General features: G+C 39.9%; 1 protein-coding gene across 1 annotated transcript; it reads left to right on the top strand.

The window, feature by feature from the left end:
* The first annotated feature begins 4559 nt into the window (after positions 1 to 4559).
* On the top strand, positions 4560 to 10788 carry znf488 (zinc finger protein 488). The gene is made up of 4 exons (XM_057847965.1): positions 4560 to 4655; positions 5236 to 5455; positions 5523 to 5751; positions 9179 to 10788. The coding sequence occupies exons 1-4, from the start codon at positions 4645 to 4647 to the stop codon at positions 10243 to 10245; spliced, it is 1527 nt and encodes a 508-aa protein (XP_057703948.1). The 5' UTR covers positions 4560 to 4644; the 3' UTR covers positions 10246 to 10788.

Raw genomic sequence — 10788 nt, forward strand, 5'->3', positions numbered from 1 at the left:
ACAGGTAAAAAGAAAAACAAAATGCATATTTAAAAAACACTATAAAAAGTTATTTTAAAAATATGTAAAAAAAAATATACGTATAGTGATATAGAAATACAATACTTATATAATATACGAGGTATTCCGTGGTATGAAAATATCAGTGTTTCAAAATACTGTCCCTACAGTATTAGCTATTTTTTATGTCCCCAAAAATGAAGGGAGAAATCCCTCGCTTGCAGCTGCAAGGCTCAACCCTCCCCCACCGGTTGCTGCTCAGTGTTAGTGAGTCAGTTGTGGCTGGAGGAGGTGAAACTCCTGAACTTTTTCCCCCCATCAAAGAAAACATACAGTAGCTTAACTCTTTCGCTGCCACTGATGCCAATTTTAACTGGGAGATCACTTCCAGTCCCTGCCATTTGCAATGGATTGGATGTCTCTTGCCATCAATAGGTGTTTTCAATATTAATTTCTTTCTTTTACTAACACACAACTAACACAACACATATTCTGTGACCTGTGGCCTATACTACGAAGCCGGTTTTCTGGCTTAGCGGGGTAACTTTGAGAGTAACTTTGTCACATGCAGCCTATCTTCCCAGCTAAGCGAGACTACGAAAGGTGGACTTGTTGGAACCGGGGAGTATTGCCATGGCAACACACGCCACACGTCAAACCTGGTCGTCTCAGAGTTGGATCTTGCTTAACCCCAGGATTCCGATTAACCACGCTCTATTTAAACAGCACTCCTCCGTGGACGTGTTCACTTGACAATGACAGCGTACCTGGACGACCCGTACGACATTGGCGCGCGGATTGTGAGGGGCTCACTTTGGAGGGCACGAGTATTTAGAGACCGCCAGAATTATGGAGGTAGATTTGTGTCTTCATTATCAAAAAAAGTTGCTTCAATCATTCTTATTGAATCCGCTGGCTTACCCGGACGATGTTCTCCATGAAAGATATAGATTTTCAGCTGAGGGAATTTGTTACCTGTGCCAGCTGATCGAGGCGGACATAAGTAATGTAACCCGCCGAAGTCAGGCCCACACAACCACGCAGATTGTGTGCCTGTCCTTGCGCTCTTTTGCCAGCGGACAATATATGTATTCCATCGGTGATGCTGAATATCTGAGTAAGAACACTGTATGCCATGCGATTCGGAAAGTGGTAGGAGTGTGGTATGGAAATGCTTCAAATTGATTGTTGAAAATGCTATACAGAAACCTGTGTCGGCTTCGCTGAATGTAAACAAATGTGGAGCTTTGCTCTCATGCAAGAAATATATTTAACAAACTTTTCCAGCGTTATTTCGTTATGTCAATGCATTTATAATAATCATAAAAATATGTAGACTATTTAAACATTGAGAAAACATGTGGTTTTTTTTCTGCCAACTCGAAGAGATTAAAATAAATGTTAAATCCGCTCATAGAACAGACAAACAAATATAAAAGATATAAATGTTTATTGAATATGCATCTTACAATCTTGTTTAACTGTGAGAATTCGTGACAAAAGACGGGCTTTAATTTATTATCATTATGCACAAGCATTGTCTCAAATGTGATCACACAAAACGCAACCACGCATCGCATCCCGCATTTCCTTCTTCTCCTGAGTCCTCACAAATATTATATATATATATATTTTTTGGGGGGGGGTTTCAGGCCCAGGCCTGCAAATCAACTTAATTGATTGGGCTCGGGCCGGGTTGGGCTGGATTTTTAAGGCCCAATCTAACTTCTACTCTGAAAATGTTTAAAGAGCATACATATTCATACAGTTAATGGAACTAAACATATAATCTTCCTGCTTCATGTGGTGATGCACGATAAATTATTTCTTACAGTTAACGTGCCAAATCTTATTTTATTGCCCTGACAGCAGGCTTTATTTCTTTTCATGGACATAAGTAAATTGGCATATTGATGCATTCACAAAAATCACACGATCTGTAATTCACTGCCAACAGACCAGTTGCACTCTACTAGCTGAAGCGGTGTTGGATTTCGCAGTGAGGGTGGATTTTAATTCCTCATAACGCCGCATGATTATCGCGCATTCCTCCTCCGTGAAGTAAAGTACCTGGCCATCGTCACAAGTAGTGTTTGACTCTGGTCTCCGCCCATTTTATGTGAACGCGCAGTAACTCTGATTGGGTTGACACAGGTTCGACTAATCAACCTCATAATCAGCGTCGTAGCACCGATTGACCACAAACTCGATAACCAGGTTTTGTCAACTCCGGTTACCCGCTGGTAAGCAGGATTACCTTTGGGGAGGTTTAACTCCGTTCGTAGTACGGGCCACTGGGCTGGCAGTAAATGATTTGGGATAATGATATACTTTGGAGAGATGACCACTGTAGTGACCACTTTCTTTGAAATGGTTACGATGGTTCATCGTTTAACTGCAAGGCAAGACTAATTGATTTTTATAGCAAAATTCGATACAAGGTAATTCAAGGTGCTTCGAGTTCAAAGTTCAGGTTAAACCTTGCAGTGAAGGCTTTTATTTTTATTTGAGTTTCTTCGTTGGTTTTGAAGATAGAGCAAGAACCCAACCAGCCATGCAACCAGTTGCACTGGAAGTGGGGTGCTGAGGGTGCTGCACCCCCTGGTGTGAGTGACTTCCTGCGCCCCTGCGTCCAACATTTTCTAGAGCTTTCAGAATTCAGTGGTACCTCTACTTACGAACGTCTCTACATACAGAAATTTCAGGTTAAGACACGCCTCAATGGGAAAATATTGCCTCTTGTTAAGAAAGAAATTTTAGGATACAAAAAACAAAAATACAGTATGGCTTGTACATGCACCTCCTCGAGTTTACTGAGCGTAACATACTTATAGCTGATCTGCCATTGGCTATTGCCTAGCATTCCTGGCATCCAATTGGCTACTGTATGTGTATGTGCGTATCTCAGCATCCTCGTTATTCGCCCTCTGTGTTCCAACAACTTTACATGAGTTTATGAACTTTTATTCTTGACTCTATTCGGTTTTTTTTAAACATTATGCACACCTCTGATTTCATGTTTATTGCGCAATAATCTAATTGCAACATGTATTTGTCCCATGTTTTGATGCATTTTTATGCATTATAAAAGATTTCTGTCTGAATTTTGGAGGGCTTGGAACGGATTAGGGCATTTACATGCATAGGCGGAGTTTGACTTTTGTGGCGGGGGGCCACAACATGTTGATGACCTCGAAATGCAGTGTCAACAATAAAATTAACTTACAAGAATATTTATAATAATAAGTTGAAAATGAGCATTTTTGTTTCCCATCATTCTTGAGGGGAATTCTAAAAAAGGCTACTTAGGACAGCTATACTTTTCGCCAAGATCGTCATCCATAGAATATGGTACGCCTGCCGGTGTCGTGCCAAAGTATCCCCTGGGCAAAGCCACTGCGCTGCACTGATTTACTTGATTTCCGTGTTTTGGTGATGCAGTTATATACGCGGTTTTAAAACATGGCCTATCCATGAAAAAAAAAAAAAAAAAAAATTCTGTCGTATAAGGTAACATACGCACTGAAGGTAAAAAAAAAAAAAGGCAATGTTTCACTGTTTTACCCGTAAGAGGACCTATAACTGTTACTACTGTATTTCAAGTCCTGTATTGAGTTTCTCCAGTTTAATAAATGTCGTTGTCCAAAATATACAGTATAACTGTGGTTCTTTTCTGGCTTCAATTAATTGTTCTAAGTCGACAAAACTCATAACTAATGTGTGTGTGTGTGTGTGTGTGTGTGTGTGCACTCCCGTGGCCAGGGGACACAATTTTTGACGGGGGTTACTACATTGGCAAAACACCGGTGATGGCTATGTTGTACAATAAGCATCTTTCGTGGGGCAAATTAAAACTCCGCTCACCATTTTGACGGTGGTCAATAGCGTTTCATGGTCCACATTTTCAATCCTTGGTTCTTGCTCAGTGGTTGTTGTCGCTTTTGAAAGTTTATGTTTGAAAAAATGTCATATATCCATCTTGCCTCTTTGGTCTTTGGGTGGTTTTGGCTAAGCAAAGCAAATGACTGTGTAAGGTGCTAGTGACCTGATCTGTTCGAAAAAAATGATTTTGACCCAATATAAAAATGTTTTTTTTTTTTGTTCATTTCATTCATTTTTGTTGTTTGTTTTAATGCTTTATAACATTTGTAGACAATATTTTTGTGTACAGTTAAATTACCCCTGAATCGAATAGAAACCATTTTAGTTGTTTTATTGTTATTAATCATGCATATAATTTAATGTGCTACGTGATGCATTGAAGTATAATAATCTAAACAATTAACTAGCATTACAGTATTATCTTAAAATCGTAATATTACATTGAGCGTCCCTAATGTTGTGGTCTCTGACCTAACATGACCATCATATAATTACTTTCTGTTCATTGTCCACTTGTCTCCTCCTTCTGGAAAGGCACACAAACCAATCAGTAGATTATCTGGATGTATATGTGGATGGGTTGGGCGGGGGAGGGGGGTGGGGGTGTCTGCGCGTTTGCATCATTGCCACGCACCAGCGGGTGCCGTGACGGAAGGTGATAAGTGGGAGTGGGAGCTTGGAGGAGCGACAGTGCACACGAACGGTCGATCGGATAAGTTGCTCGCCGTGGGACCACCAGGGAGCACATCGTCACCGAACACCATGTCCAGCAGGTGAGAACACCTACGCGCCATCTGCACCCTTGAAGGACTTTTTTCTTATCAGAGCAAATTGACAGTATTTAATTATTTTATTTTTCCAACCACGAGTGATATTTTTCCAACGCAAATAACAAATAATGAGATTGAATGTAATGCGCGCATAGAAGAGACAGTTGCCAGCAGATGGGGAGGTGGGGGACAAAAGGAGAAACCGTGTGAAAACACTGAGACAAAGGCTGTTCCTGAATCATCTCGTCAGCATCGGCTGTGCTTGCTTTACTCAATGTTGACGCGCTACACGCGGAAAATTGCACAGATACAATAAATGAGGCTTATACAACCCATCTTTTCACCATTGGAATCCACAAAGAACCCCGCCGATGTAAGATCCTATTTTATCTTGGACTATAAAACAACTTGTCAAGTAGTTCTCCAAATCAAATTAATTTGATGATTAGTTTAATCTTGCACATTAAATATCAAAATCCAAAAAAAAAAAAAAATATGTATGCAGAAAATTGACCATGGATGTTCTGAATGAAGCTATATGTTTTACCAATTATCTTTGTATTTCCCCCCCTTATTTTAACAGTTTAAGGATGGATCACGCCTTTCTAGCTCGGTCCATTTGGCCGGGTGACAGTAAAATCGTGCAGCATCCCACCGAGCTTCACACCAGCGTGGTGGTGACGCGCAGCATCCCGGCAGGGGCCAGCTTCGGTCCGTGTGTGCTACAACACACTTTTTACGACACCATCGCTTTCATTGCGCAGAAATCAAGTGACGGGAGAGCCAAGTCTTGCGCTTTCAGGGTTAGTTGGCTTCAAAATAACCCCGCCGCTAAGCTTTTGCTGTGTGATAACTGGACCGTGCCAACAGGTGGACCCAGAAGCCATGCGTAATTCCGCGTTGATGCTGTCGTGGCTTCGACTGGCGCAGGCGGCGCGCAATGGAGAGGAGCAGAACACAGAGGCCTTCTTAAGAGGGGGTCAGCTGTACGTGCGGACCACCAGAGACGTCCAACAGGAGGAGGAACTGCTGATCTGGTACGATCGGGAGCTGTGTCACCTATTGGGCTTCACAGAAATTAGCACAGGCTCGAGTGAAGGTAAGCCACAGTTATTCATTTAAAATGCTTTTTGTTTGTTCGTTTTCTTAAAGCTTGGAACCTTAATAATCTATTTCAGAGTTTTTTGCCCCCAAACATAACGGGACAGGGCGACAGGCATACCACACAAGTTATTCACAGTTATATCATATCATATGCAAACATGATATTATGGGTGACAATGGTAGAATATGAACTGAAATGTGTTTAAGTCCGGAATTTGATTATACTGTAGTATTTTAACAGTCTATTGGGCACAAACCCATAGGACATACACAATGTGTAAGTGAATTGCAGTTATTATTCGAATGATTTATTCAAAGAACAAAAGCTGCTTTTTACTTAGGATTTATATACTTAGCGCTTTTCTGAGGCTTTAGCTAAAATATGTACAGTGGTATGAAAAAGCTTCTGAACCTTTTGGAATGTCTCACATTTCTGCATAAAATCACAATAAAATGTTATCTAATCTTTGTCAAAATCACACTGATGTAAAAACAGGGTTCACTTACTTATTTTCCCCCCTTCTGTCATTGTTTGCCTGCTATACTCATTAAAATACGAAAACCTATACATATTTGGATGGTTTAAGTTAAAGCAGACACAGATGAAAAAATATGTATGATTTTGACAAAGATCAGATCACACTTGATGGGGATTTTATGCAGAAATGTAAGAAATTCCAAAAGGTTCAGATACTTTTTCATACCACTGTATCATGTAAATCACTAACTTCTTGATAATGTAAATTCTGTGGGCAAGGATGTGATATTTGCTTTTTCTAAAGAGTCTGCCACGATTCACAGATGACCCATGCAAGCAATAGTGTTGGCTATGTTTTTAGGATAAAGTTATCAAAACTAAAGTTTTGGTTTCAACTACTAATCTTCTGCCAGTGATTATTTTGATTTTCAAATCCTTAAAAACATAGAAATTAAAGAGCCACTTTTTTATGTGGATTTTTAGATCATTTTAATAGGCAATTTCATTCACTACATGTATCTGGCCCATTGATTGACATGTATAATCCACTCTAAGCATGTAGCACTTTCACACTGGATTTAATGTAGTAAGTTTACTCAGCAGCACTCAGCAGGTAAACATATTGTGACAATCAATAGACTCCAACATTGTTGGAGTTAACGGGGAAGAGAAAGGTAAACTAACTTTAAAGTTACTACTGCTCAGAATCTTTGCACTAACCATTCGCAGGATATCTTAGTTTAATGTCATTTTTTTGGAGAAATGTTAACACTTTAATTATATGGGAATTTGTGTCTTAAAGGGGAAGTTCAGAATTTTTGACATTAGGCTTAATCTTTGCGTTACCAGGCGTTTAATTAGTCGGTGGAGTTCATTTCGACAAATTCCGTGCAGTTATTTGTTAGTTTCAGGGCTCTGGAGTGTCTAAGCTAGCGCGAGATAATGGTCTCATCTTAGCATGCCAATTAAAAACAACATAGGCATGCATGAGAATCACCGCTGACCCATGCAATCAATAGAGTTGGGTATGTTTTCAGGATAAAGTTATAAAAACTTACCATTGCAGTATGAACAGCAACATTTGTAATCCAGCAGCTCTGCAGGGAACAGGCTGTCTAGGCAAACAGGGTAGAGTGATATCACGTTTTTTTCACCGCTAATTTCTTTGTGGGAATGAAAGGGACTCCCCAGCAGACTGAGCACGAGTGGCTGAAGCACTCCTCTCTGTTCTAGTCGCATTACGCACCTAAAAAAAATGGTCCTGCTGAGTGAAATGAATTACAGCAGTTTGGTGTGACATTGTTTTGGCCGTATGGGTATTTCGAAGACTGATCTGCATTTTAAATTCATTTGACTTTGTTAGATCTGTTAATATTGTTTTTTATTAGCATGCTAAGCAGGCACCATTGACGTGCTTCTCTCTCCTGAGCCCTGAAACTAACAAATAAGTGACAAACTGCATGGAATTTTTTGAAATCAACTCCTACGCTAACTTGAAGATTAAGCCTAATTTCACAAATTCTAAACTTCCCTTTTAAAATAAAGACGTAGCCGTTAAAATGTTGTCTATAAACGTTGTAAAGCAATAAAACAAACCACAAATGCAGATATGTACTAGTATATAAAATGTAACTTAATTTTATTGCTGACCATAGACTTCATTATGTATTGAGGGGACATGGGGCACGGGGCCGATAAATAGGGGACCTGCATTGTTGGCGAGGCCATCAAAGCTGACCGAGTGGAATCCCTGATAAAGATTCTTGGTTAAAAGCAAAAAAAAAACAAAAAAAAAAACAAAAAAAACGTGCGGTTAGCATTTATTTTACGTAAATATGTCGAAGTACAATGCTAGTTTCTTGGTAAATGTAGTTAGCGTCCGCCTTATTTAAACAGAGCTTTTCCGGTGAAAATTCTTGTAAATAAATGCTTAAATCCCAGAATTTTTTATAGATATGGATGTAAAACAGTCTAGTTTCTTTGTTAAAAGCAAAAAAAAAAAAAAAAACCTTTGCAGTCAGCATTTATTTCACGTACATATGTCGAAGTACTGTTACTCAATGAGGCGGCCGTCATATGTAAACAGAGCCTTTACAGTAAAATTTTTTTGGAATAAATGCTTAAATCCCTGAATTGTTTATAGATATGGACGTAAAAATAGTCTCGATTCTTGGTTAAACTAAAACATCCATGCAGTTAGCATTTATTTTACTTAACTAAGTCGAAGAATGATGCTAGTCTCTTAGCTCTTTGTTGTGATAAGGGGGCTTTTTCTCATTTTAAATTCTTGTGAATAAATGCTTAAATCCCTGAATTCTTTATAGATATGAAAGTAAAACAGTCTCAATTCTTGGTAAAAAAACAAACAAACAAACAAAAAAAACGTGCAGGTAGCATTTATTTGACGTAAATAGTGCGAACTATGAGGCTAGTCTGTAAGGAAATTAGCAGCCTCCATATGTAAACAAAGAGCTTTTTCCGTTGAATATTCTTGTGAGTACATGCTTACATCCATGAAATTTTTTTTATAGATATGGACGTAAAACTCTCGAGTCTTGGTTAAGAGCAAAAAAAAACTGCGGTTAGCATTTATTTTACGTAAATATGTCGAAGTACAATGCTAGTCTGCTAGTAAATGTAGTTAGCGACTGCCTTATGTATACAGAGCTTTTCCGGTGAAAATGCTTCTAAATGAATGCTTAAATACCCAAATTCTTTATAGATATGGACGTAAAAGAGTTTCGATTCTTGGTTAAAAGCAAAAAAAAAAAAAAAAAAAAAAAAAAAACGGTCAGTGTGCATTTACTATACGTAAATATGTCGAAGAATGATGCTAGTCTATCAGTTACGGTTGTTTTCCAATACTCTATTAACAAATTTGAGTTGAGAGTTTTTAAAGAAGAATGTAATTTTAGTAACTCTCCATTTGTTTTGTTTTTTGCAGAGTTCAAATGTGTCCGGTGTGGGCAGGTGTTCAAGAATGAATATCCCTTCCTGGCTCACTGCCGCTTTCTGTGTACACAAATGAAGAGTGACGCATTGAGTCGCGACATGCGTGAGCACAAGCACATGGAGGTCAAGAGGCCGCGTCGCGTAACAGATTTCCACAACATCGCCAGGGATTTAGAACACAAAAAAAGTGACACCGATGATGATACTACCCATGGGATAAAGCGTAAATTACAGGAAACTGTTTGCCTCAAAGGAAGGAAAACAGTCCTGTTGGAAAAAACGAATATTTCAAATGACGACAACATTACACAGCTAGCTAAGGTCCAAGATGATGGAGGGGATGCATCTGACTCGACCTTAAAGATAAAAGCTGACAGAACCAAAGTGGATCATTTGGGATGTAAAAATGTGACTTTTGGAGAGCCGAGGGACGCTACATTGACTATTACCCATGACAAGTTGATGGAGTCGGAGGCAGGGGAGAGCTCCGTTTTGCGCTCAAGCAGCGGTAGTGCTTTTTCTTTAGTCCACTCCAGCAACCGTGAACAGAGAAGTGCTTTTTGTAAACCTAGTAAAAGGATCTCTGCCAGTGAACTGCATCACGGTAACCCACCAACGGCACCCTCAAGTGGCCTGGAGGAGATGAGAGAGGCCTTCACACCCAGGACTGTTTCAGGATACAACAACCTGATGGCTCCCAGGATCCTTAGCAGTGACATTCACGCGCTGCCTTCCCCGGTCACGCTCAACACCGCCTTTCATTACGCACCGGAACACTGGTCAAGAACCACTCGGGTCCAGTCCACCTCGTCTCTGACGGTCCTCCCGCCCACTTTCGCCTCCTTCGGCGTGTCCGTTCAAAACTGGTGTGCCAAGTGCAACCTGTCTTTTCGCATGACCTCTGACCTCGTCTTCCACATGCGCTCCCACCACAAAAAGGAATTTGCTGCTGAGTCTCAGCTGAGGAGGAGGCGAGAGGAGAAACTCACATGCCCCATCTGCCACGAATACTTCAGAGAGCGCCACCACTTGTCCAGGCACATGACGTCACACAACTAATACCTCACATGGCAGACGAAAAATGTATTTATTCTTTAACTGAACAGGCCTAGAGTCCTGGATTCAAAATGAGACTTTAGTTTATAACAGTGAATGTAGAAAATAGCAGATGGCCAATTCAGCCTTGTCCACTAGGGGGAGGCAGAAGTACATGGACAATGACCTAGAAGCCTCTTCACTGTCCTTCAGGCCTGTGTGTTGATAGTGTGAAGATGACTTTGTGCCTTAAGGAACTCAGGATGGAAAATAGAAGGGATATGTGGAGGACAGCTCTTGATTGTCACGCATATCTTGAAGCCATCCTTTCCATTATTATTATTTATCCATCCGCCTTGTACATGCAATGTGTGTTTGCACCTTTACAAATCTAAACATGTCAACATGAAAGAAGATGTGTTAAGCGTTATTTCTTTTTCTTTTAAATATGCATCTTGGTTTTGAATTTGAACAATAAAGCCATTGAGAACAACCAGTAGGATGAATGGATCTAAATTCAGGGCATCTTTTGTAACTAAAACTCTACAGACTCTACTAACTAATACA

The sequence above is a fragment of the Corythoichthys intestinalis genome, chromosome 10 (genome assembly GCF_030265065.1).
Source record: "Corythoichthys intestinalis isolate RoL2023-P3 chromosome 10, ASM3026506v1, whole genome shotgun sequence".
Lineage (NCBI taxonomy): Eukaryota > Metazoa > Chordata > Actinopteri > Syngnathiformes > Syngnathidae > Corythoichthys > Corythoichthys intestinalis.

Coding starts and splice junctions, on each gene's coding strand:
- znf488 (XM_057847965.1), top strand. Junction 5,456..5,522: donor CCAAGTCTTGCGCTTTCAGG/GTTAGTTGGCTT, acceptor CCGTGCCAACAG/GTGGACCCAGAAGCCATGCG. Junction 5,752..9,178: donor TAGCACAGGCTCGAGTGAAG/GTAAGCCACAGT, acceptor TGTTTTTTGCAG/AGTTCAAATGTGTCCGGTGT.